Source organism: Myripristis murdjan, chromosome 9 (assembly GCF_902150065.1).
Source record: "Myripristis murdjan chromosome 9, fMyrMur1.1, whole genome shotgun sequence".
In the NCBI taxonomy this organism is placed as follows: domain Eukaryota; kingdom Metazoa; phylum Chordata; class Actinopteri; order Holocentriformes; family Holocentridae; genus Myripristis; species Myripristis murdjan.
The window spans coordinates 11790847-11818772 of record NC_043988.1 but is presented as its reverse complement, the minus strand read 5'-3'; the positions used below and the strand labels follow the sequence as shown (position 1 = coordinate 11818772).

Sequence of the window (27926 nt, the reverse complement as noted above, 5' to 3'; positions counted from 1 at the left end):
TATATATATTTAAAAAAAAAAAAAAAAAAATTAAATATGGATGCTTCCCAAACAAAAAACTTTCAGTGTCTTCAACAAAAAGCTACGGATGCACAGGATCAGCCTATCGGCAAATATGAAAAATCAGCAGCTTTTGCAATGAAAGGGTTATATCCGCATTCAGGCTAAGAGACATACTCTAACATACACAGACACAAATCCTGTTGAGCTGAGCCGAGCAGAGATACCCTACCAGCCCTCCAAGGCACAATTAGGATTTCACGGGGGGAAGAAATCTACATTCCTGCACACATGAAAAAAGTCCTTTCTCCCTCTCCACAACAATATCAACTTTTTACTCAAGGAAGAACCTGAAGCACCACTCGATAGGATTTGGACAAAGAAATAAAAACAAAGCCAGGAAAAAAATCTAAATTTAAGCTGCAGTTGTTCAAGAAAAAGATTCATGGTTGAGGAAAATCCAGTCCTAAGCCTTCCAGTTCCAATCAATTTCTCTCATTCTGTGCGATATGAAAGGAAGCAAGCACTCGTAGTTTGTTTGAAGTGCTTGTCTGCGCGGAACTGTGCTATGTTGAACAACATTTTGTATGGACGGCCGCAGACTGCGATTTTAACACCTGTCAGACATTCAATCCAAGTATGAGAGGTCAAGTGCTCGGTGGTGTGAATAAAGAGAGAAGATGAAGGAAAAAACTAAATCGTATTCCACATTGTATTCAAATAATTGGAGACGTTTACAGAAATATACTATGGATTAATCATTACAATTTGTAACATCTTGACTTCTGCATTGAGGCTCAAGGCCAAGGAATTAATACATGTTTTGACTCCGAGAGACGATCATTGTCTTGTGCCGTCTCACTATCATTAGCTGACTGTCAACCACATCCACTAGTAAATTAATACGCCATATGACTCTTAAGAACATAATGTCTAATTAACACTACCTATATTTCAAAGCTGCATGTTATTCAAAGAGGTCAAAGATATCCATCCTGCCATTAACAATAAACTGAAAGATAAACAGTAAGACTCAGAGGAGCACCAGAAGAGGACGATATCCGTTATTTAACTGGGGACAAATGAAAAATTGTCTTTTAAGTGCATGGGCTGAGTTATTTTAAAGTAAAAACGACTTCCTGTTTCTGTTACAGCATGACAAGATGGTAGCAGTGTGAAATCCATATCAAAAACAAAAATCTATATCAAACGGTGTGTGATGTAACAATATCCTGGAGGCCCATGTGAGCTGGACACCACTAGTCATGTGTGATGCTGGAATAAAATAATTATCAATATCACTGTAGAATAATGCATGTTCATGGTGAGATAATTGGAATTTCTTGCTTTGTTGGGTTATTTTTTGATCTTGCACTGCTGTGGCAATATATTCTGTGGTATCAGCAGGCGTCCGCTGGCAGCCTCCTCTATCTAGTTATACAAAATGTGAACTTGTAATTTATGGAGGGTGGTTAAAATTAAAAAAGTGAGCAGTGGTGAGCTGCGGTGGATGCATCTCATGGTGTGAATGGCAGCCATCAGTCTGAAGACTCTGAGAGGAGCCGGTACCAAGCGAGCTACACAGCAAATGCATAACGCTACGGAAAACCCAACCAAAAAGTTGCACGTTGCACCCTCTCGAGAAATGCTCTGTTTAAGATTTGAGACCGTAGAAAACACTGGAAAAGTGTGGTGGCACTTTTGCTTTGGCTTGTCAGTGCGCCTGGCGTCTCAATTAGACAACATAGCATTCTTTATCAAGAGTATCGACCCTGCGTGACAGCAAACAACTCATGAAAAAAACAAACAAACGGAAGAGCTAACCGATACAATTTCTTATGATAATCATTGCGAGGATACATGTGGAAATGAACATTTTATTTTGTGTTTCAAACAACATAATCATTGCAACTCTTATTCTAATAATTAAGCCTGTAGCAAGGCTGGATTTCTTGGGAACATCATGTTTTATTTAACTTTGATAGACATTAAGCTAATTACCGTGATGACAATGAATCGGTTCATGCTTCAGCTACAATCAATGTCTCCAAATTTAAATCTACAGTTCAGCTGATGCAATATGGCAAAGTCTGAGCCCCGAAGCGCATCCATAGAGCATTGTGCCAAACAAGGACATCAGAAGTACTTGAGTTTGACCAAGACCTTTTAAATGCCCGGTCTGTGAAGTGGTGATCAAAAGGAAACACACTGTAACCGTCACTACTGATTCTCGCGCGGATTTGTGTCCTGTCTGGAGAAAAGGTTAAAAGCATCCTCTATCAGAAAATTCCCAAATCTGCAGTCAGGCATAAAGTTGGCACCCAGATAAATCATGCCATCACTGTGGTTATGCTTCAGTCTTCTCATTATCCATACCTCTCATGACATTCACAGAAAGAAACAAAGCATCCTGCCAACACCTACTCTGTGAGAGAGCTCTTTCAGTTCAGCTCAAAAGCTGAGAGCTCCAAACCTCCACACCACAGTGTGGGCAGTTCTGGCAGAGCCGCGCGCCTAAGAACACTGACTGAGTGCAACAGTTGGACTAATAACAGAACAAAAAAATGGACGCACAGCGGGGACGGCCATAGCTCCACAGCTGAGAAGCAGGTTGACTTCTGCCCACCTCTCCCTTATTCAAGAGCTGAAAATGTCCACAATGCCTCTCAGGTCTTAGTGCCATGAGGGGCGGTGAGCTTGATACAGCTTCAGCCACTTCAGGGTAAAGCAAATCACTTTAATATGTTAAGAAGATTAAGCTGGATAAATGTCTAGATACATTTTTTGAAAAGCCACGTAAATCTCTAGTGTTTTTATTTGGGGAGGGGCGGTATGTGAGTCAGTTGAGACGATCAACACAAACCCACCAAAATACAACACGATTGGCTAGGGAAAATTGGGCTTATTCGAGATTTTGCATTTTAAGCTTCTTGGATCTAAGACCATCCCACCTCTTTCTTATTATTTTTAACACCAACCCTTGGGACAACAAAACTACGGAAAGACATTGGTCACAATTTCATATGCCGCTGCTCTTGACTTAGACTTTGTTGTCTGATCCTGCTTATGCTGATATTATAACCGTAATTGTGCAAATCAAGCTGTTTCTTGTGGGACTGATAATCGGTTTGTGAAAGCATGTAAAGAAAATATACATAGAGGGAAAGAAACACGCTGAACGTCCTTTTATGACTTTACTGCACTCAACAAACAAACAAACAAACAAACAAACAAAAATTCCACACACACTATGTAGTGATTCGTTTGCCTGGTAAGGTCTTTCAGGATCTCTTTGTGCAAAGCACTCAGGTAAATCTTTTAAGTCAAATTACTTAATTGAATCAAGTATGTTCTAAATACAAGATGGATAGCTGAATTTTTTTTTTCTATGTTAAGAATTAGCAATCTGAGGGTGTCCGCCTGTCAGCTTGCTGTGCTAGAAATTGAGTGTGAAAACGAAAGGGAGAAATGGAACAAATAATGTAAAGGGATTAACAAATCATTTGCATACCATTTTCTCTGCTTCCAAACTACAGGATCAGAGAAATGACAAGGAAGTGATGGCTGCTCAGTTTTATCATCCCCTGCTCTCAAACTTAGATCGATCAATGCATCAATGGACTTGGCTGGCGCAATTAAGAGTGATGGCTCGGTAACGTCGAGAGGAATGTGAAGGCCTTAACCTACAAAGGCAAATGTAGCATCTGCGGCAAAGTAGCTGCACAAGTCAGGGAGAAACGGGAATAATCAGCAGGCAAAAGAATCTCCAAGGCAAAACTTGAATGCAGTGTACCTTTGAAAAGATTCTTACTTTCGCCGTGCCAAACATGTATTAACCCGTTTTATTCTTCTACTCTCTCCATCCAGAGTTAAGACAATAAGACCACTGGGGAGATGAAGGGGATGGCATTATGGAGAGTTAAGCATTATGAGCAGCCCTGAAGCTGTTCTTAAAGAAGGTGATTCAGAGGATTGGGACAGTTTAGTTACAGACTGGAACTAAACCCTGTGCCGGACCACGGATGGGAAGCACAAAACAATTTGGGCAAAATGCCACTAAGCCAAGCATCTGGGTCTTAAGGAAACTTCACATGATCACTTTCAACTTTATGATTACTTAGTTCAAAAAGAAAAGGAACTTGCAAAGGGAAAAAAAAGTCATTTACCTGAGTTGTGTGCAAACACTGAGTACATCAGTAACTATAAAAAAACAATGGAGCGGCCATATGTTCACATTAACTAATGTAAATAGTGTTAATGTAACAACGGGAAGTGGTGATAATCACAGATGGAGAGTTTATATTTCCCTTATTTGTCTGAAAGTTTATGACAATCCTGACAGGTATGAAAACAAAATGCAAACTGCCCGGAGAGGCTTCAAGTTGTGGGAGGTGATATTTTTGGATGTCGTGAGGCCGGAGATATCTCCCTGCTGGACAGAGCACATTAAGGAAACGTATGAATTCCTTACAGTGCCACGGCGTGATCAAGTTGTCTTCAGATATTACAACGAATCCCTGGCAAATGTTAGGTTTCTGTGGCTCATATAAATAGAAATTTAATCTTGTATGTTTATCTAAGCATCCACAGCAGCAGATGCACTTCCCGTGCAGATTATGAATCTCTGTTTGAACAGATCTTGCAGTCGATGTATATGAACTGACAAGATAGAATTTCTGTGTGAATAATAATCAGAAGGCACAGGTTTGGTTGGTATTTTTTTATTACCAACCTTCTGTTTCTGTAAGACTTTGCTGTTGGCTCTGTAATGTACTTTGTTTGCAAATTGGGATCTAATTAATGCATTTAATAAGTCTCATGCATGTTGTCAGGTGGAGATTTGCATGGGATTCCAACATCCAGACATTAACTTTTGCACAAATACATTTTTTTTTTTTACTGTTTAAACACCAACACTACAGTGCTATTATTATAAATGCAGAAATTCTGCAGTTATTATTCCTTATTTAGTGTATATACAGGAATGCTGACTTCTTAAATCATTGCCCCTTTGGTAAAAAATATTGATACAAAAAACAGCTTAATTTTAAAAGCACATCTCGACATCTCACCCAAGGGCCTCAGTGGGCTTAACATGTGGAACCACCTGCTTTTCTCAGAGCTTTAGTCAAAGGGTGAAGATCTATCATTTTCTCCGATATCGCAGCTTGCATACAAACCTGACCATTGTCATCCATAAGAGCATCCCCGAGCTCCCCTAATCTGTTCTTATCCTCCCATTGATAATACAATACATTTTCATGGTAATTGAAATCATATTTTACTCACAGCCACAGACTGAGCAAAACTACTGCTGCCTACGCTCTTAGACCAAGTGCTAGGTGAAGGAATACCATGTAGCTGCAACAATGGGGTACAAAAGGGTAGCTTACAAAAGTAAAACTGATTCTGTCAGTATGGCAGTGAATGGCGAGGGGAGGAAAGATGGGCTAATGGAAGAGAGAAGGAGACACAGACAGAGACAAGAGGAAGCGAGATGAATAGGAAAGAATTAAAAAAAAAAAAAAAAAACGGTTATGCAATGTAAATATCCCATGTTCAATCTCTCCATTATGCGCATCTCACTTTGCAAGTCAACACAGACGCTGAAAACTCGAAACCTTGTGGTCTAACAGCTTGTATCAATAGCTCTGGTTCTGACTGTAGTGGTCCGGCTGCCACAGACATCTTACACAATGTGTAAATCACTCCTCCTTGTGGAAACGTGGCTTAGGTGGCTTATTGCCTCTCTCCATTCCACTGAATATGCATAATCAATCCGGTGCTCCCGGTAACAGAGGTTGTAATTCTTTACTCATGGTCACAGGTCAGCTTAACAGGCATGTTATAGTGAAAAGGGGGAACATTAGCTAAAGAAATAGAACTCCATCAATCCTAGTGAAACGCATCCAGGTAATCCAACAGAGTCAACAACACCCACCTGATGACACTGAATATGCAATTAGACGGACATTACATGTTTCTCTTGTTGACCCTCACTGTCATGTAATGGCTCAAGGAAGCACCTCGCCTGTTTGTCTAAATATACATCATAGACTGTGTGCTGAATGAAGACCATCGCCTACAGAAAATGAGACATCCATGTCTTTGCGCTCTCGTATCCCCAACATGAAGACCTTTCAGGAATCCTGCATGGGTGGACATGTAGGCTTTCCTAGGGATGACAGGGTGTGCTAGAGAGGAACCCCACCCTCGCTTTCTCCGGCATGCCAACACAGAGGAGAGTGGGCAGCGCTGAGACGGCAGCCTGCCGTGGGCACTGCCAGGCTTAAAGCTGCCCTGTCGTCATCAGAAGCTTGCAGAAAAGAACACAGAGATTCACCAAAAAAAGAGGAGGGGGATCGTTGCATTTAAATCCTCTCTCAACGCCCCCACATGTTTTAGCAAAGCATAAAAATCATTCACAGAGAGAGAGAAAGCGAAAAAGAAAAAGATAGAGGGAAATAGAGAGGAAACAGCTATTAGCAGCAGTAAGCAAGCTCAAGAGATCATAGTGAGGCAGCTCTAATCGCAGTAATGGTTTAAACCCTCATTCCATCCACCAGATGCAAGAATGTCTACCCAAAAACAAGGCTTTGAAATCCCCCATGTCTAAGAATGTGCCCTGTGGCTCTGGTCCTTACTGAAAATAAAAAATAAAAAACAACTCCAAAACTGTCTCCACTTCTGGAATAACCATGAGGTAAAGATAACTCCTGCGGCCCGCTTTGTTTATACCAAAGACACTGATTTCAAGGAGGGAAGATGAGTATGCGATGCTTGTAGCAAAATGTAGACTAATAGTTATTCTAAATAAGACACCGCACATGTTCACATGTCAAAGGGTTTTTGGCTGGAAACTCCTAACATAACAACATAAGAATGCACTCGCCACTTAAGGACAACTTGTAAGGTCAGACTCTGGTTTCAAAGAACACACAAATACCCACCATATAAACTTAACGACCTAGCTAAGTTTTGCTAAATGTTACACTGACCTCCAGGGGAAATGATCTGGATGACATGCAGACATTACTGATGAAACACACTCACACAGTCATACACATTTTCATAGGGTGCTAATATACTGATGATACTTATTAATACCTACCAAAACTTCATGTACTGGCAGGCTGAGATTTGTACACCAGTTTCAAAAAAAAAAAAAAAAAAAAAAAAAAGTTTACAGAAACTTCAATTTCTTGGAAAAAGAAAGGCTACCAACTCAGGGGAAGTTGAAACTCACTTACACATTTTGCTCACTTACACATTCCTTGTGTTTACACAAAATTCGAGATTGTGCCAAAGCACACCCGGGTGAGCTGCCATGTAGCCAAATATATACAGCTTTTTAATCTTTTTCACTTCACACGCAGCGCCTTGGTTATTTTTGGAGTTCTCCTAATTTTCGCTATAGTCTTGTCTCGCTGTCTACAGGCAAGACCCAAGCAGCTCTCTCAGCAATTTGACATTCATGTTGAACTGAAAACATCAAGAGTAAAAATTTTAAACAGGATCCAGTGTTGAGACATGCTTCACAAATTCAGAACCTCTTCTTAGAAAGGTGAGGATAAACTTTTTCAGTGTACAGTATATTATATGTTGTTGAGCACGTGTTGTGGAGATATATGATATACAAATATATATTTTGCACAGGTAGCAGTTAACTGTATAATATTGAGAGCAGAGAATATGCTTGGCGATACGATTCAGCTCTGACCTGACCCCTGAACCTCTCAAACCCCGTTTATACCCACAAAAAAATATCTTTTTCACCACATTTGGCTTCATAAACACCTTACACAAAATATATTTTTTTCTCCTGTGGCAACAAGTAAAGTTGGTTCCATATGCAGCTTTGGTCTACCACCTCCATCTTCTGTCCATTTATATTATAAGAAAATCTCTGTTTGTCTAGATAGGTGTCATCTTAAATCAGAAATGAGATTGCATTTGGAAAATCAGCCACAGATAATTGCTAACACGTGTCAACTCCTGAAAAATTCATTCATTCCGTTTAGATGTCAAAATCATAAAAAAAATGACAGGTACAACTTTGCTATAAACAATCTGGACTCCAAAGTTGAGTATTTTATTGGAGGCCTTGTTTTCCTGTGTTGGTATGAACTCAAGTCAGAGAAGCAGACCACTAACCATTCCCATACATGTCAAAACATGAAAATTACAGTAGTTAAAAACCAAGCGGAGTAAGTTACTTTTGAATTTGCGATTATGACAGTGTGTTCTGCCTGTTGTTGTTTTGACTCTTGAAGTGGTATTTTTAAACCAAAGTTATTACACTGGAGTCAACAGATGCTTCCGGTTTCTCCAAAGACAATACAGCGGGGTGTGAAACATTTACAGCATGATCCTGTCTCTCATTTGAGGAAATTGTAATAATCATTGGTAGCTATGCATTGGTATAGGCCTTTTTCATTTGGTGTTCACATTTGGTGTGCAAACAAGCTTGTAATTGTTTTCATCTTCACTGCCCCTGCAAGCACCAGCTTTACGCTTGAATGCAAAACTTTTGTTTATTATGTTGTTTTGTTATGGTATGTCAAACCACTGTCTTTTAACGGGACATCAATCACACCACTATTCTTGTGCTGTTTATGCAGTGCTGTGAAGTTAACCAGAAAAAAATACTGCAGAGGAAAGTGCACATTCTTGCTCTATATTTGCAGCTGCTTACAGTGGCATGTTTCCCATCAAAGGTTACAGCCGGGCCTGTTCCACTACCAAACTTCATTCACATGTGCACTCGTTACAAACATCATTAAAGCCGATTGCAATCAAGTCATGTTGCTGTACTACCATCAACCAATAAGTATCTCATTCATTCAGATTAATCATAAACACTTTTGATGCTTTACAGTATAATTAGGATTAACATAAATGTTCATTTGATAATATTCCCAGCTCAAGTGGTGGTGAATTATTACTCTCAAGTTTGGATGAGGAAAGCTGCAGTTTCTGTGTCCCTTTGCTTTTGTTTTTGGTCATGAGTGCCTATTTAGAGGCGGGTTTACTGGACTACTGCCCACTGAGCTCCCTTACAATTACTCAGCAAGCTTCCATCCCGTCCCAGTAATGAAGTGGGTGTCACAGTGGGTGGATTTGGGACTGAGTGACCACTATTCTGCAGCTCAGGCACTGGGTACAACGGCAGAGAATAGCAGTAGTGCTGGCAGAGTGGCACAGTGACAGAGCGTGGTGGAGTAGCAGACCTACCACAGAACCACAGGCAGGAAACTCTGCCTGCGCCTTCTTCACTATAGGGTGAGTTTGCTTAAGTGTCAGGAGAAAAGGAGAATTACATTTCAAAGCCCAGTAAATAAAGTTTGTATTGATTTAATCTAACATGTAATCTGTTTTGCTGTCTGACACTGATTCTGGCAATAAAAGAGAATCATGTAAGACAGCATTATAGATAATACGACCATACATCAAATGGAGTTTGGGCAGCAGAAAGGCAATAAATCATGTTCAAGCTAGACTGCTTAGCTCTGGAATTCATAAACTACCTCCTAAATCGAGGTGGCTTTCAATTGAAGTTTTCAATTTACAGATATAGGATTTGGTACATGGTTGAGCAGAGGTTCTGTGGTTGGGAATTGTATCTCTCTCAATCTGTCACTCAACAGCACAACTTTACACTGTTTCAACCCCACTGGAAAAAAATAAATAATATCATGATCATTTGAATGCATTTCTCTAATCATTTAATATGTGGCCTTGAAATTGTAAGACAATGTAAAATTAATACAGGTCATGACACATTACCCTTCCTTTGTGTAACGGTGGCTCAGTTTCAGTGTTTATATTGTAGTCAAAATGAACAAATTCCTGTAATGTTTATGCCACTTTTTTTTTCACAAAAGCATCCACCGTGTTTTAACAGTAACAAATAACAAGCTGATACTGTTGTCGTTTTTTTCTAATTAAAGTTAACCAAAGCAGATTATGACTGTATTCAGTATTTGAACATTCACAGTCAAAGTGCATACAATAGATGTGATGAATTACTGCGGAGTCCCAACAATGTTAATCACTTTAATAAATGAATTATAATTACTACTCCATTCTGCTTTTTTTCTGATTTGTTTCAAAATGCTTCAAATAAGATGTTCTATTCTGAAATTGAAGTCGTTACAATTAAACGCGCGCTGTGTGCTGCAATTCATTCTAATAGTTGCATGACTTCCAAATGATGGAAACACACTGTTTTGTGCTGTCGCTCGTATTAAATAAAGATCAGAATATTCATCGGTCAATAATCAGCTATTATTAGACACTACATTATGCAAACAAGTGAAAGTAATACCAATTTCTTATATTGACAGACGTTTTTGCATTCTGAAAAGTATCAACTTAAACTCTATTTTTAACATTACCTTGGCTTAACACTATTATTCATTTTTAAGGGCCTTTATGTGTGAGGTGCTTGCACCATCTTCTGGTAATTAAAGCACATTAATATATTAATTCAGGTAATAGCAAGTAATTTATGGTCCAAACTGGGGAAGACATTTGCAATTCAAATATTGCTAAAATGTCATTTCATGGTTATAAACTTTGTAAACATCTTGTGAGCGTTTTTTTTTTTTTTCCATCTTTTTTTTCCAGCAGTGAAGGCCCGCTGAGCCGATGAGGTAAGACTGGCTTATTTTATGCATTACTGCTCTCTAGTGTTTAAAATCAGCATGTGCAGCAACACTGCTTCATGTCAAGGCATGCAATGCATTTGTATTCCATGTATTTGTCTTGGACAGACACACATTCAGTGCATACCCACAAACAGTTCCACTGAAAATGTTGGGAAAGCTCTGAAAATGTAGCTTATTAAACTACTGGTGAACTTATAATGAAGGAAAAGCTACTCTCCCATGGCATGGTGTTTTATACTGTGTAAATACACTCTGAATCATTACTCACGCTATCACTGATCAAAAAAAGAGCTGCATGGGAGGAAAATGAATGAAAAAGAGAGAAGGAGGAGAAATCGGTTTATTCTTAAATTATTAGACTTCTGTAGTTTGTAAAGGTCAGAAGTTGAAAAGATGCACCATGACGATATTCATGCCCTATGGCACTTCAATCAAGTTTTTCATGACTTGAACTGGGTACTAGTCCCCACTTCAACCACACAAAGAAGTAAGGTACATACTTACCCCCAAACTACTGTAAAATACAGAAGCACTTAGCACACGTCTCACCTGATTTGCTCCAGAGAAGTAAATCTGTGGAGCCTCCCACTCTTTGCTGATCTTCTCTCTGAGATTCTTTGAAATCACGAGGCATTTATTGATGTCCACTTCCGGGTAGGCGACTTCAAGCCCTCCACTTGAATAAAAAGGGGTAAAAGAGGAAACTCAGTTTGCTAACTTACTATAACACAAGGTGAATTGTACTAAAGGGAAATGAAACAAACTGAAACACAGAGACCAGCCATACGGGCCATGGATTTACTAAGAGGGTTCACATCCTGCCATACACACTGGAGTGATTAAGTCACTATTACATGCACTGTTTTTAGTGATACTATAGTATTTTTGAGCTGTATCAAATACTGATTGTTACCTCACAGAGAGTGGGTACTTTGTCATTGTTTATTTTTTTTGATTCGTTGTTTTTATGTTGTTGCTTTCTTAGCTGTTGTTACACAATTTATTTGCATTAGGGTGTACTTTTTTGTGATATGATGTCATGTTTACTTGTGTGGACCCCAGGAAGAGTAGTTGCTACCTTGGTAGTGACTGATAGGGATCCAAATAAATAAGTACATGAATACTGGCCACAGTTGAGATGACAAAGGAAGCTTCCAGTCAAGATCTTATGACTTTGTCTGTTTTATTTTTTTCATTTTTTCCTCATGGTTTCCTGTTCACCTGCATTCCTCTAAGCTGTCATGGCACATCTCTGTCAGGCATTATTGACCTTGGCCAGTGCTTCTCAAACTTTTTGGTGTGGCCATGGACTTGTATTTGATAAGATGTAGTCTTAGGGGTCCCCATCTGATGAAACTGAGTTATTGTCTTTACTGTAGATTGTCAGATTAACACTGAGGAGTGTGAGATGAGCAGAAGAGTCATTCTTATACACTCTGTCTTTGGGCTAACGTCTAGCCAGTGAAATAATAGTGATATTAAAATGTTGCCCCATTTTTCTGAGCCCTAGGGCCCCAGGCTGAGAGCTGCGGGTCCAGGCTACTTACTGACAGAAGGAGGCGTCCGCAGCACTCAGAGCCGGCATGTCTGCTGCTCCCTCCGCATGCTGGAGCCCCAACACACAGGCGACAGCAGCCAGCAGCCAGAGCAGCCCTGCAACAGCCTGCAGAGCAGCGGGGTGACACTCACACTGGTCACTTCAACTAAACAACAAGTATCAAGTACGAACACACAGCAAAAACACAACAGAATGGAAATCTTCTCGTCTCTTTCTAAGTATTCTTCCGCGCAGTTGGAGGAATACGATAGTTCAGAGAGTAAGTAGGCCGGGTGTAAAGTCGTGGCTGCTAACGCCACCTGACCACACCTAAACCTGTTGGGTTGGCCAAGCTACTGAGCAAACTAATGCCACACAAGGCCCTTGCACTTGAAACTGAAGTTACTAATGCTTACAGCAGACCATGGTGGTTTTAACTCCATGATAGTCCCTGTCCCACGCTAATGCTGCCATCAGCTGGAAGGGGCGTACGCTGCACTACAATATCATGTCTTAGCTAAAGTTATCAATGCTTTAAATACGTCAAATAGGTCACTCAACCCCCCAAAAGGTCTTAAAATCTTATTAAAATTAAATAAAAGCGGCGTAATAACGGTGGTGCGTTCACTTTCACTTGTTTCAGGAGAGTTTCTGGCACCATGTCTGTATCTCGAGACGGGCACAAAGTAAACAATCCATCAGAAAAGTGGCATTTCATTGAGGACCATCCTTGAACTATGTATTTTCTAATTTTTTTTTTTTGCATTTGTGAATTCATCAGACCACAGTGTTAACACTTTGCATTTGGAATCTGCCCGCAGTTTCTTGTTATGTTTTGCACTGCAAACTAGTTTGTGCGCACGGCAATGGCTGTATCAAATTCCCGTGCAGATGACTGGCACAAACTAAAGTAAATAATAGCGTCTGCAGACTGAATCCGTCTTCATTACAGCTTTAATGTATGCTACACACATGTAGTTAAATATAAAGTTACCATGGTTCAGATCGTCAGGTTCCCAGCCTAGTGTCGCTGGATGTGTGTGTTGTTCCCCGGCGCTCCTCGCTGTGCGCACCGCACCGCCGACGTCTGACTGCCGGCGGCTTTCATGTGACGACATCAGCATTAAAGACCACTAGACATGGACACGCAGGTGCACATTTTGCTCCATTTTATTTAGCAAACATTATTTACATATTTTCAAGGACACATGCTACAGAATTCCAGATTTTACAGCTGCTAAACCATAGAAACAGCTCTTCTGAACGACCAAAATACCTGATGACTAGGGAAAACGCCATCCAGGCTTTGAACACTGAGAAAACATTCTTTTTTTTCTTTTTTTTTTAATCAACCATTTCAGAACAAGGCCTCTTAAACTATGCAGTTGTGATTGTGCAGCATATATTCTTATTCCTGGTGCTGCTAAAGCTCCCTTTGGTTTGTGCTTCTCTGCAGCGGTGATATTAGCACCCGAACATAATTAAACAGGGCCTTAGAGACAACTTCTCTGTTATATGGTCTAATTTTTTTTTTTTTTTTTTTTTTTTTACCTGATGTTGTCTACTTATCTAATGATTTTGCAATACCATCTAATCCGTAAAGAACCACGTGGTGCTACAAAGCAGTGCAAGTTTGTGGTTTCATAGTCAGGCATTTCTGCATAGTACAAAAACAGTATCTATGTTGAACTATGCAAGAGCTAGTATCAATTGCAATGCCATGTTTGAACTGCAAGTCGTTATACAATTCATATTTACATTTTCGAGTCATAATCCAGCTTTCAGTTGCCACATCAAGTCAGCATTTTGTGATGGCTCCAACATGGGAGCTCGTTATCATAAGCAAATTGTAAAACGATTAAACAAATTTGAAATCCCTGCATTCATTTGATGGTAAATGTCACAAATTGATGGTTTATCATTATGTTGGTCTAGCGTGGCCTTGATAGTGAGAGCCATTAAACTCAGCTTTGCATTCATGGCATCTAAAGAACATAAAACCTATAAGCAATGTTCAGACTATTAAAAGCACACTCTCATAGCACTCCCAAAACCACACATAGTTACTGAACATCCACATTATGTAATATGCACGCTTACATATGCACATAGAACCTAGAGTACCATGGTAACTGAAAACGTTTAGCGCACAACCTAGTAAAAACAGTTACACTATTTACATTCAGTACCACACACTACACTGTACATTAAGGCAATGAGGTGTCTTTGACGCAGAACATCAGCAGAAGGAGGTTCACTGAGAAATGCGATGCACCAAGGAATGAAATGCATATCTGTGTGACTGAAATGGACTGATTGCGCCAGAAAGGCAAAAGAAAACCCTATAATAACACAGAACCTCCTGCAGTTAAGCCATTACAATAAACCGTATGTCATCAAAAAATGGGACATGACAGACAACCAGTGCAATAAAATGAATCATTCACACATAAGATGACTCTGAGAGAGGTTTCTCACTGCTTATTATTTGAATATGTATGCCAAAAGATTTGAACACTTAAGAAGATACTGTAAAAGATAGTACCCATGTTTACTTAGCGACGATAGGACAGACAGATAAATGTCAACAATGTAAGCTACTGCTTGGAGCACCAGCACTACCACTTCCCATCTATATCTTACATTGTAAATGATGTCAAGTAAGCGTTATCTATTTTTGCAAGCCTTGTTCATGCAATCTAGTCATCAGGTCATGACTTAATACAAGAAAAAAGTTGCTGCTGTTTGTTTTTTTCATTGAATTGATTAATACCTCTTAATAATTTTAGGGTCTTTGTAGGGCTCTAAAACCTGTCTAGTCAAATCTAGGTGGAAGAGTCTTAAGTCTAACCAATCGTGCACATATGCAGGATTGAAGCAAGCCTTCCTTTAACATATGCTGCAAAAGCTGCAATCTGTATTTACTTTTTTTTTTTTTTTTTTTTTTTGAATAAGCAATGGCATGTCAGCACGGTAGCATATATGTTTTATGGATGTGCCATAACAACTTTGTTGTTTCATTCATACAAACGTGTCTATTTTGCACTGTGTTCCTATTTTAGCTGTAGGTCAAATGTTCATCATTTGAACTCTGTCTGCAATTTGCATGTATAATATATAGTAGATGTAACTGGAGGCCTGCACCAGGATCTATTAAAATATGAGCCAAAAGCAAAGCCACAATGAATATTCAGTTATTTTCGACAACAGTATATAGCTGCACAGTAATTAAATGCAAGTCAAGTCTATATTCAGTATATGTATTACTGAGTAATACTGTACTATAGTCTGTTCACTGCCTGCAGTGCACAGTATTAGGGTAACTGCACATTGAGAATGATGCAAGTTACTTGCAATCTATCTCTCTGTTACACAACTTAACAACCCATATTCAATGAGCACCATGCTTATAAATGATGACAATGCTGTAGGCCATCTTTCAGACAAGTACAGCGGCAGCAGAGAATAATCTTCAGCATATTCTGTGAAATGTGCAAAAGAAATCAAGAGAAAAAGTCAAATGATTTGATCTAAACCTCTTCACAACTTTTCCTGAAACATTTCAAACATCATGATCCTATCTCATGAGCCTCTCCAGTCCCATTCAGATTTGCTGCAGCATGTGTCAGGACACGATACTGTCCTTAGTGCCTTTTCAGCAGGATGCTGCCACTGGAGGTTCTTGTAGGTCTCTGAGGAGAAGAGTCCAGAAAGTGCTAGAGATGTGTAGAAGATGGATGACATCACCCAGGCACAAGGAAGCCTCCTGCATGTACAAGTCTTCAATAGCTACACACAGACAGTCATGGAGCATCCTATGGTCACCTAAAGACAAGGCCAAATCACAACCGGTGACAGATGAGTCAAGCACACCATCGCAGGAGGATGGCCGGGGACATGCGCTCACTCCAGGTCCTGAAATGCTGCTAATAGCTATTGACTCTGAAATGCATCAGATGCATTGTGTGTTGCTTTTCAGGATGACAGTGATCAAGCTGATGGAGACATTCAATGTTAAACTGAATGACTCATGTTGTATGTGTGGGAACAAGAAAAAAGTCTTACCAAGTAACATATACATTAAATAATCTGGTAATCTGGTTTGTTTTCGCTGGCATTTTACAGGAAATACAGATATTTTTTTCCATGATTTGGGATCTCTTGTGTCATATTGTAGGACACTGAATGCATTCATGTAAACTAAAGCCCTTTTGTGACAAGAGGTCACAAATCACAAGACCACAATGCATAAATGCTGAGTGTATCCAGACTCACATCACCATTAGCTGTGCAAGCTTGTACACAAACATTAAAAAATAGGATGACTGTACAAAAATGAACAGGAGTCACACCTGCCAGTATTTTCACTGACTCATAATAGAATTAAACTCATAATCGGTGGGGCTGTCTTGGTGTGTATGACTTGAATCAGCAATTCCTGGGAGGCCGTGCTCAGTTTATTTTTGTTTCCTGTTGCTGTTGAGGAGATCATTCTGTACACATAGTTTGGTAGATTGTACAAACACTTAAGGGCAAAGTGTTATATCTCTGAGACTTGAGTTCTGTGTTGAATTGCTGGTCATTGCAGCTGATAAGCAGCACTTGGTTGTCAGTTCAGGTTAACTGATGGTAATTACGATCATGGGATTTAAGTTCTGTGCCAGCAGAGTCCTCTTAAAAACATAGCTCAGGTCTCATTTTGGTGGAACATGTAACAATCAATATAATGAGTTGTCATTTGCGCCAGTATACTGTGCCATTTGTCAATAAGTTTCATGTCACTGAGGTTTGAGTCTCACGGTCCTTATACAGCAATGGATACAGTGTGCCAACATAAAAATAAAAAAAAAAGCTCATTACTTTCACTGCCAGACTGAGCTGATTTTGCAAGCCTAGAAGAGGACAGTCTGACCGCAGAGGCAAACAAACAGAGAGAGGAATTGTTGGCCTGAATAATTGGGCTTACTTAGCCAGCAGTGCTTATCTTATAGTGTGTTATTTACCACTCTCATCCGCACTGTAATGGAGAGTGGAGCTGGCCCCGCCGCGGCGTCAGATCACAGCAGATGAACCAGAAGAGGGAGAGTTTGAGGAGGGAGAGGAGGGAAGGTTCCAGAAGAGCCACTTGCGTTTACATTGCCGTCTCTGGTACAGGTAGTCCTCCTTGTCACGCTCCTTCCGCGCTCTTTGGTAGTGGTCGTCCTCCTTCAGGTACCACACTGGTGGCCAGCGGTGTTTCTCAAAGTACTCCTGGTTTTCTGCCAGCGAGCAAACGGCATTAAGAACAGCATTAAGAACAGGATTTTCTAGTGTGGCCGTCACAGGTTCACACTATTGTATATCAATCAACCAGTCAGACTTTATTTCTATAGGACTTTTTACACAAACAAATGTCACACACAGTGCTTCACAAAATAAAACAACGAAACACACACAAACACGCACACATACACACATAAAATTATAATAAAATCACCCAATAAACCCTAATAAATCTCAACAATTTGAAATGAGAAAACACCAGAGGCATAGACATAGATAAAATAGCAAAATAAAATAGTAATAAAAGGGGTGAAGTATGAAAAAATAAATAAGTAAAATAAAATAAAACACCCTATTGATAGCTTCCCTTCACTGCACCAAACAGGTTTTTGGTGTATTTGACTTTCATATCTGTCTTTCATTTCATTTCCTTACAACACAAAGAATTTATGCTTTCATAGCCAAGGGATGTGATTGTCAAGCACTTCATGCATTGTTAGCAGCCCCCAATGATACTTTTATCACCTCCCACTAGAAAATTTCTATGGGAAATACTGATGATTCTAACGGTGACATTTATTCATTATAATAATTACTGTACTACCTGCACATTACTTAAGTATCCAACTCATGAAATGTTTGAACTCCCCGCTGGATTGGTGGATGTTGAGGGGAACGCAAGTAGAGGAAGAATGGCGTGAGAGGAAAAGTCATGAGGTCACCAAAATTAGCAGGGTTCATTCTCTGTGGAGCATGAACGTGCTTCCCAAATGTCATGGTAATCTGCCCAATAGATTGTGAGATGTTAAACCTGACATTTTGGCCTAAGGGTGGCACTAGAGGTAAGGTAATGGTGATTCCAGAACTGATAGGGTTCATGTTGGGCATGAGGGTAGTGATACAGGAAAGTTGAGAGGGCATGAATGTACTCCCCAAATTTCATTTTAATATGCATGATACATTTTGAGATATTGTGTACAAGCCAAGATTTTGCCTCATGGTTGTGTGAGAGACAAGCTTCACAAGTTGACCAAAACTAACAGGGATCACCCTCTGGGGAGCATGAATGTGCTCTCCAAATGTCATGGCATTTCTAGATTTGTTACTTTGGGGATATGTACTGAACAGATGGACACACGTCTATCCATAAACCCTGACTGTCAGCAGGGCAAAACCAAAAACTTATGTAATCATGTAAGGAGAAAAAAAAAGAGTGATTCATGTGTAACTCTATACATTGTTTTTACAACACCGCATGCATACACTGTAGACTGAGCATTTAAATTACAACAGGATAGCTTTTACAGGAAAATTGACAGTGGACCAGAACCAGCTGATGTAATTGTTTTTTTTTTTCTTTATCAACAATCTTTAGATGTTTGCTTTCTCTTTGTTTGGAGAAGATGGACAGGATTATCTTGAGGCATAGGAGAGAGGGAAATCAAATGAATATATGAAGACAGGCAGCTACCACACTGTGTACTAATCCTTGATCAAATAAAACAATAAGGCCTGCTTTGCTTCTTAACCACCTAAAAGGAAGTATAAGTCTTTTGTGGCAGAGAGGTAGTGCAGTGAGCTTAATCTACTTCTACAGATTTAAGTTTCTTGAAAGCCTATTAAAGACGTTTTTTGTTTCATGCTGAGGTGTTCTGCATGGGCCACACACAAGCCTGTCATGAGATGCATGTAGCACATATTGCCATACTGTACAGCAATTTGGTGATCAGTACAAAGGATCACATGTTACCTGTGGACTTGGCCTTCATGTCTCGGGGAAACTTGCGGCACACGCTGTTATAATTGGTGCAGATGTGGTGAAGGCACCAGCCAGTGAGCTGCTGGGCACAGTGGAACTGTCCAGAGACAAAAACAATGATTATTTATTAATGTCGCTTGTATATTTTTGAACTGTTAACTGACTCCACGCATTGCAGATGATGCAGTTTTAGATGTACAAACATTTCTTAAAGGCAGAGCTGCACTGAAGGTGGACATATTCTCTTTGGTTGATGTAAACCTCAATGGGCAGAGCCAAAGAACCACAGTTTTTCTGGGTAAGTAATGCCAGACTGAAGCCTAGAGACAAAGGAAACTGGGACAAGCTTACATTATGAAGCCTAGCACTCTTGCTACTGACTGAAAAAATGCATAATAGCTGCAGTGACATTTTGGGTTGGCTAGTTGTCTGAGTACACCATTGAATTTGAAAATAGCCACACTAGCCTCTGGCCATCTTGTTAAGCCAGTTATATACCCTGCTGACCTTCCAAAATAATGATTATGAATGACTGAGTGGATATTAAGTATATTTTGACCAGATTCCTTTTTTGCCATTCGAATTTGTCAACAAGAAGGCACTCTACAGAGCGCAGACCTCTACCAAGGTCACAAAAGTTAGGTTCTCTTTTGGTGCTTACCCCTTTCAGTGTGTCTCTTGTAATAGGCCATGTCCCTTTTAGCCAATCAGAGTGAAAAGTCACAAATAGAGGGCCATAATTAACCACTCTATCAGTTTTCAAAATGTTATGTGAAAATATTTGGAAGCCATACCCCTTTCCGTGCTAAGCCCCGCCCCTTGCCATGTCCCATACAGCCAATTAACACAAAAACGTCAATGACTAACTAAGTATAGCCCCGTTTGTGCTGCTTTTCGGCAGTGCTGTTTCTATGGGACACACCTCTTTTTTAACCAAACAATGCAGAAAATGTCTCTTTGACCCATGACCAATCTTCCCATCGCGTTTTGTGATCTCATGTTGATGCGTTTGGAGACTACAGCTACAGTTTGTGTTAAGCCCCCCACTGCCATGCCCCCTTGAGGCCAGCTTACCATGACCATGACCAACCTTCCCACCAAGTTTTGTGCAAATCGGTCCCATAGTTATTCTGCTAACAGATAGACGGATGGACAGGAACAAAAATGTAGACTCCTCACCAGAGGTTTGACCTCCTAGGTGGTGGTAACTGGATAACTTGCACCCCAAAAAATTCTGTCCCTGCACAACTCAACCAAAAAGATTATTTCTGCATTCGAAGCAGAGCAGCATTAGACAAACACTCAACAAGGCCTACCTGAGCCATATCCAAGTACACCAGAACATCTCCATCAATGTCAGCCCCCATCATCGCTGCCTCCATCAACACTGTTACCGTGTAGAGCTCTGACACAAAGGAAAGGCTTGTTATTCCATTACATCATTACTTGGGAAACAACAACCTCGGCTTGTTAAATCCAATCCCATTGTTTAAATGTGAACACAGTAATAATTATACGAATTGCAGCAATACCTGTGAGTGCAACCAGGTGGGGGAGGCAAAGACGATTGGCAAGAACAATGAGCTCCATCGCATCAAGGTCAGGACGAGAACAAAACCGCCCAGTGTAGAGATACTCGAGTACAGCTCTCATACAGCTGCGAGTCGTATTGGGAAACAGCACCTAATAGAGAGGAAAATGTGATACAGGTAAGTCATAGTAAGTCATCATTTCTGTTCGTTTTACATGTAAATGCAAGATCAAATCTATAAAATTACATCTTTTGCACTTTTGCACTGGTTAGATCTTGCCATGAAAAAGAATTGTTGAACATTACATTATCAACACTGTTCTATGGTTGAAGCACAACAGCTGAAGCAAATAAAAAAAAATGTCATATGTCTCAAAGTTGAAATTTTGTGAAATACATATATATAAACACATATATGAAGTAAATGCGATTTGTTGGACAGTAGTAGGACAAACTATGCATTTCCGATAAAAGAATATAAAATATTTACATGTGTTATTATATACTACATGCAGTGCTAGGGCTGTGATTATCTGATCAAGCAGAAAAAACATAATGGTAACTAAGCTCACAGAACTATGCTAGAATTACAGAGGCAGGCATGATAATCTTATTACTACAGATTTGTATTGCTCTGATTAAGTTATATGCCTACTTGGTTCACAGACCACAGTTATGTGGTTTTCTACTTTGGTCTGTTCCTCTGCTGCACTGGTCTGTTTTGCACAATTGTGTAACTTTTCTTTCTTTTTTTTTAATGCTGCTTATTTAGAAATCTGACCATTGTACTGACCATTGTAAAAGGTCATGCAAAACATTTGCCCACTATTTGGAGTCTGTGTCTTGATTAAGACTCGACTTGCTCTGGCTTTGGTTAGGACCTCTTCCCCCAGGCCATTCAGGTCCTTAATCAGAAATAGGGCCACACATTCACACCACCTCTTCATTTGGTCAGCTGCAATGTCATGTCATCTTGGGACACTAATCATCTACTCTTACTTACAGCAATAACACTTGTCATTGACATTACCTCTTCACACTTAACTGCTGCAATAATGTCATTTGTGGACATGTATGATGTTTGTGCATGGCATGATCATTTGCACAAACGAGGTGCACATAATTCCACTTGCACATTATTACGTCACAGTTGCCACTTTACTTTTACATTTGTTTTTTTTTTGGTTTTTTAGTTTCTCTTTATATATACACCAGAGACCGACACACCAAGCATCTCACTACAAGTTGTTCTGTGTATGTGACCAGTAAAGTGTGATATGGTTTTATCTTGGACTTGACAGAAGTGGCCCTGACTTCAGCCCCAATATAAAATAATGTGGAAGGCCTTACCTCTTTAGTGCAGCTCTCCACAAAAGGCCCCCCAAACATAGCTGCCATCCAGTCACAACTAGAGATGAGTAAGGGCTTATGGGCCATGATCGTTCCGTCGTCCAACTTGAACACTACATCTGCAACACAGAGTTGACACACATAACGTCTTGAAAAATGCTTCCTGTTTTTGTGAATCAGTGGTGTTTCAGTATTATAGCATTTCTTCATGTATTCAAGCACAATGCATCAGAAAAGTGGGACAAATTATATCCACGCACCAGAAAAGGTTCCTTTGGCCAAGCACTCTTTGACTCTGTTTGTGCGGCGTACATGGAAGGCTTTGGTGATTTCTTGGTTCATGAAGGCTTCATTGTTAAGTATATTAGCCACCATCATCCGTAGGTCAAACACCTCCAGCAGCTCAGCAATGTGTGCAATGTGCATTAGCTCCTTCTCATGCTCATCCAGCTGGCCTGTGTACAGGTAGCGAAGGACTGCTCGAAAAGGCCCTAGCTGCATGGACTGGTCCATGTGCACCACGGTCATGGGTCTGGGGCTGTAGGTCACTGGGTCATCAACAACCTCCTCCTGGATGCTCACAAAAGCTCGACTCCATGAGGAAAGTAGCCTGCCCCGCCGGCCCCCCTCAGAGTCCCTCAGGGTTCCATCGCTAGTGCAGGCCCGCAGGTTGGCCCTGTCCCCGTCGTCACTGCTCTCACAAACATCAAAGCTAGCAGCACGCATCAGCAGTTCTCGGCCAGAGAGAGGACCACGCGGGGGCTTCTCGGCCTCCTCGGGCTGCGTGTCCATAATAAAGAGGTCATAGAACTTTGAAGAGGATGTCGCCAAGTATATCTTGTGCGCAAAGATTTTCTGTCGCTCCTGCAGGACCAGGATAACATCAGCACAGTGAGGGTCCTCCAAAAGCCGCCCCGGATGCTCCTCTGTGGTGGTTGGGGGAGGAGGCACAGTGATTATAGGTGGGGGAGGCTTTGGAGGCAGGAAGGGGGCCTGAAGAAGAGGTCGCTGCACATTTCTGAGGTGAGATTTCCAAAACTGCAGGTGGCGGCGTGATATCAGCGCAGCCCGGATAGCATTATCAAAGACGTCCTTGACTCCAAACTGAGCCACGACACTGGTCTCATAATATGGCACTCCGAGCTCCTTGGCCACCTCACGGCCTCTCTCTGGAGGAAGAATCTCATTGGATTTAATTGGCCTGAAAATTAAAAAAAAAAAAAAAGAGTCAAAGGCATTCCTGGCACTTGGTGAAGAGTGAAAGAGAATAGAAGAATATGAAAGAGTGAATTACAAAACATAAATCAATGTAATCATGCAGAGATAATCTGAAGCATATGGCCTGGCACCTTGCTAGAGGCCTCCGTGCCCTGTTGACTGCCTCCAGGTCAGCATAGCGCAGGTCCAGCTGACAGCCCACCAAGATAACAGGAGCACGGGGGCAGAAGTGCTTGATCTCTGGGTACCACATGGTTTTCACGTGATACAGAGAGTTGGGGTTGGCGATTGAGAAACACAACACCACCACATCAGACCTGCAGGGAAGACACAGGGTGAATACACCAGGCTCAGAGAGTCAGTAAGCTAATACGGAATTCAGTTTACAGCATCTGACCTGCCATATGCAAAACGCCGGTCCTTATGGTGGTCTCCAAAAGTATCCCAGAGGCGAAGGGACACGCTGACATCATCCACCACATCTCTTGAGCGCTCTAGTACCTATTAAAAGATATCAATCTATCACGTCTGGGGATATACGGAGATAACACCAGGATACTGACCTAACATGTCAATCAGCATGCATCACTAAGGAATGAATGTTAATACAGCAGCACATGTGGTGAGGTGTGGTGTTCATTTCATATGCACATTTTTTTTGATCACATTCACATTAAGTTGGCTGGTGAGACAGAGATTTAATTCCACAATCAGCTTGTTTTCATGTCAAAAATATGAGGGTCAATTTCACAAAATGTTTTAGTCTAAAATCAGTGTACTCACCTCTTGGCATACTCTGTACTGGTCAATTGCCCAGACTGTGGGCACATGTGTGGCAAGCAATTGGTACTGAGTAAGTGTGGCATTGCAGGCCCGGGCGCAGATGAGGCGGGTCTTCCCAACAGCATTGTCTCCTACCACCACACACTTGATAGTTTCAACGTTTGGTCTCTCATAGTCCATATCAGAATCTGTCAACTGGGACCTGTCAAAATGCAACGGAGCACAGATAAGCTCGGCAAAATGACTGCTTGAGCAAAGCTGCGTCAGCACCCTGCGATCCTATAAACCATTCACCTGAACAGTACAGGAAGATGGATCGTTATGGTAATTAGCCCCTCTGACTATTCTTCATCTGCATTGCTCATTCTGCATGCAGAGCTATCAATGGACGGTCTTGTGACTTCACTCCTGTGCCCATTCAGAAGTTCCCTTTCCTAGTTTTGATACAGAAAAAAGATTTAAAGAAGCAGGCAGTCAGCAAAGAACAAATAGAGACCATGGTCAAATCCAGACTGATCTAATTTCCGTGCGTTTTCTAACACACATAAAAGAAACAAAAATAGCTAATTAGTTATCAAAACAAGATCCCTGTTCTAAACTAATCTCGGGGTGATTGGCCTGGTTTAATATAGGTGAATAAAGGCTTGATACAACCCAATCCAAACATTTCTGTAATCCTCTTAGTCATTTGTAATCATGAAATACCTTTACTTGCCTACAGTTGATTGCTAATCATATGTCCAAAATTTTTTTTTGACGATTTCTTTGTCTCCTGAAAATGGTGGTTGATTATTTTGGTACCCAGACTGGTTTCCAAGGAAACTGTAGCCTGTTCTCTGAATCTCAGTCTATATGAAACCATCCAGCATAAAAAAGATTGCTTATAGTAAGTCAATATATTATGTTGTGATTTTTTTTTTTATCTGTTTACTATGTAAGCCACTATATGCATAATAGGGGTATTCAAGTAGTTGATGTTGGCCTTCTAATAAAGGTTTACACATTACATGACAATAGACCAGTAAATCATTATAGCCATGAATTATTAGATTAGAACAAGGCACTGAATCCTAACCATCTTACCAGCAGCCTTCGACTTGCAGTCCACACCACAATCCATCTATAAAGTCAGGCAAATTTACTTCTATGGCAGTGTGTCAACAATAAAATCATTATCAATCAACTGAGACATCATTTCAGGTTACTGGGTCTTCATAGTTAACCCTAGTTTTTGGATCCTAGCCATAAACCCATATATTACACTTAAATGAAATATGCTTTTCTGAAAAAAAAAAAAAAAAAAAAAAAAAAAAAACAGGCCTATTAGCAGTGCTGTAACCTTTTCTGCCCACAGTCTAATTTCTGCCACAGCTTCAGACAGCTTGTTAACCTCTGTATACTCTACAGCCTGGGTTCTCTTTTTCATGTCAGTGACCACCAGATTAATAATAATCTTTCAACCCTGATTTGATGAAGATTTTGTTCCAGTATCTCCCATCTTGGAAATGTTTTGCCTATCTATAGTGGCAAGAGTAATACATCTTTTGATCAAAACAGTAATTCATATTCCTGATGTTGCTGCATGCCCACCTTCTTGGGCCACATCAAGGGCCCCTGTGGGCACTTTTTGAAAACTACAGCACAAAGCACTGGATTGGGCAGCCTATCCTAACCCTAGCCCGGTCATTCTCAGTCCTTGTCCCATGATGCAGAACCTGCAAATTTTAATTCTGGCCACCGAATCAGAGACTGATTCACATATGAAATGCCTGGTGAATGCAATTACCCAGTTAGTAGGGCAGTAAACTAGAGGCACTAAGAGTCAGGAGCTCTAATCTACATTAGTGAACAGTGAATTAGTACTATCAGAAACCATTATACCTTTATATCATGGCTCGCCTGCTATGCTTGTAAACCATTACTGCAGGATACATTGATACATACAGGATTGACTGAAACATTACTACAGGATTGATAGTTATGGGTCACCTGCAGCTGTCGAATCATTCACTATTGTTTGCATCCCCATGTCTCCACCTACACCATGAGAAACAAGCGGGTTTACAGTGTTTGCTTGGGCTGGTGCCAGTTTGACACCATAGTTACACAGCCTCCAGTTCTCCTCATTCAGACGCCTTTTCCCGCTAGTCATTGCGCAATCCCCAAACTGATTAGCTTATATTTTGATGTGGTGTAGCTGGGACTAGGCCCGGGTCTTGTGATCATGCTAATGAGCAGGACAGCAATATGTAATCCCGTATCCTCACTTATCCTCTATGCAAAACATGAGAAAACTGAGCATGTCCTACCAGAGGAAGCGAGCAGCTGTTTTTTTCGTTCCCACCAAGGGACGACGCTAGTCATAAGGCGCTGCTGCATTACACGTTATGTAACACCCAGTCGGGGGCTCTAAGTGGCATTTAATGTTTATTTAGGTGTGTGTGCACAGCAAAATGAACGATACGGATAGGAAAGCTATTCCGCTTGAAGGTAACGTGCCATTTCCCCTTACCGCAACATAAGGAAGTGCTGCATCGGGTTGGTCGATGAACGAGATGAAATGGGCTCCATCGGATGCGGCTTGCACCTGACGGCAGCTCGTATTTAACTTCATCTTCAAGGCAAGGTAAACGAGGCTTGAAAACGGGCGGCAGACCGCGGATGTCTCAAGAAAAGTCCTCTGGATCGGTGTGATAAGTCCGCCCGCAGTGCCGAGCAGCAGCGCTGGTCTCAAGCCTGTCGGTGCATCGCAGAGCCGCAGCCCCGGCCGTCAAGGAACCACCTCCAGTCACCTACTGGAGGCCTCCGCAGCTAATAATAGGCAGGCGCACCGACCGAAAAAAAGGAAAAAAAGGAAAAAAAAAAAAAAAAAAAAAAAAAAAAAAAATCAGATCATTCATTGCAAAACACTGGCTGATCCATTCTAAAGATTCACAAATCTCTTTCCACAGCCCTGCAAGCAGTCCACAGCGGCACTTTGCCCCTCTCAGTAAAGTGACTGGCTGGGGTCTAAAAACTTTAGATGTGGATTATAGTTTGGGGAGTGGCATTAGACATGACCTGCCGCTGGGACACATACATTACATTCCCTTTCGCGCTAAGACTGCTGAGTGTTGCAAATTAGGCACACATACAATTGAAGTGGTGAGGGAATGAACAAAAGTTACAAAGGCATGCACAAACATCTGTACTATACAAAAGTTAGGCATACACATACACACATACACACATACACACACACATACATACATATATACATAACATACTGTAATGAATTCGTGTTTGGGCCAAGGATGGTCAAAAGGCGACCAAAACCAGGAATCACGTGGGACAAATGTCGGAAACCCCAGAGTAAACACACAGCCACACAGAGTAACAAATAAAATGACAATCTTTATTTAAATTCCGTCATTCATGAACGGGGCACCTGGAGTTAAAGCAAGGCGGGGGAGCTACCACTCTTCAGGGTCACCCAAACTGGCTGCACAATAAAAATGTGCACACCATCAATGAAATACACACCACATCAGAGCACACACTACAAACTTCTGGAGATGCATGAAAACCCGTCACACTACAAACTGCTGGAGATGCATGAAAACCCGTCACACTACAACTAGGCAACTGCACTTCTAAATGACGTGAATAAGAGTGCATCCAATTACAGGACCCCGACCCAGAACTAGCTCAACCCCCCCAAAACTCCTTTCCAATCCCCACACTAATAAAACACACATACATTACGAATACAAGTTAAAATGAGTAGGCTACTCAGCTTCGTGGCCGACGAGACCCCCCCCCGGGGTCTAGGCTTGT

The 27926-nt window shown here is 40.9% G+C and overlaps 2 protein-coding genes across 3 annotated transcripts in view; both read right to left on the bottom strand.

Annotated features, from left to right (window-relative positions):
* pebp4 (phosphatidylethanolamine binding protein 4) overlaps nucleotides 1-13299 on the bottom strand; it is a 50988-nt gene extending 37689 nt beyond the window's left edge. Inside the window, exons 1-3 of the mRNA XM_030060334.1 lie at nucleotides 13202-13299; nucleotides 12218-12333; nucleotides 11220-11346 (exon numbers count right to left, since the gene is read on the bottom strand). Of these exons, the coding sequence (XP_029916194.1) occupies nucleotides 11220-11346; nucleotides 12218-12333; nucleotides 13202-13204 (246 nt within the window). The 5' untranslated portion in view covers nucleotides 13205-13299. The remainder of the gene's footprint in view (nucleotides 1-11219; nucleotides 11347-12217; nucleotides 12334-13201) is intronic.
* Nucleotides 13300-13361: 62 nt separating this feature from the next.
* On the bottom strand, nucleotides 13362-26877 carry rhobtb2a (Rho related BTB domain containing 2a). 2 transcript variants are annotated; one of them, XM_030060773.1, is made up of 11 exons: nucleotides 26623-26713; nucleotides 24405-24544; nucleotides 24111-24312; nucleotides 23725-23828; nucleotides 23459-23644; nucleotides 22370-23310; nucleotides 22110-22228; nucleotides 20761-20911; nucleotides 20545-20633; nucleotides 19220-19325; nucleotides 13362-17465 (listed from the first exon to the last, which is right to left on the bottom strand). In XM_030060773.1, exons 3-11 carry the CDS (start codon nucleotides 24288-24290, stop codon nucleotides 17260-17262), a joined length of 2082 nt encoding a protein of 693 aa, XP_029916633.1. In that variant the 5' UTR covers nucleotides 24291-24312; nucleotides 24405-24544; nucleotides 26623-26713; the 3' UTR covers nucleotides 13362-17259. The 2 variants fall into 2 exon arrangements, with proteins under 2 accessions (XP_029916633.1, XP_029916632.1); XM_030060772.1 differs by lacking the exon at nucleotides 24405-24544 and having other exon boundaries at nucleotides 26623-26877.
* Between the last annotated feature and the right edge of the window lie 1049 nt (nucleotides 26878-27926).

What these genes read in the sequence shown, in the direction of transcription:
- rhobtb2a (XM_030060772.1), bottom strand. Translation starts at nt 26,681, where the DNA reads ATGGAGCCCATTTCATCTCGTTCATCGACCAACCCGATGCAGCACTTC. An exon ending in GCACGGAGGCCTCTAGCAAG is followed by an intron (nt 23,311 to 23,458) that starts GTGCCAGGCCAT and finishes TTTAATTTTCAG; the next exon opens with GCCAATTAAATCCAATGAGA. An exon ending in TGTACTTGGATATGGCTCAG is followed by an intron (nt 19,326 to 20,544) that starts GTAGGCCTTGTT and finishes GTCTCTGGACAG; the next exon opens with TTCCACTGTGCCCAGCAGCT.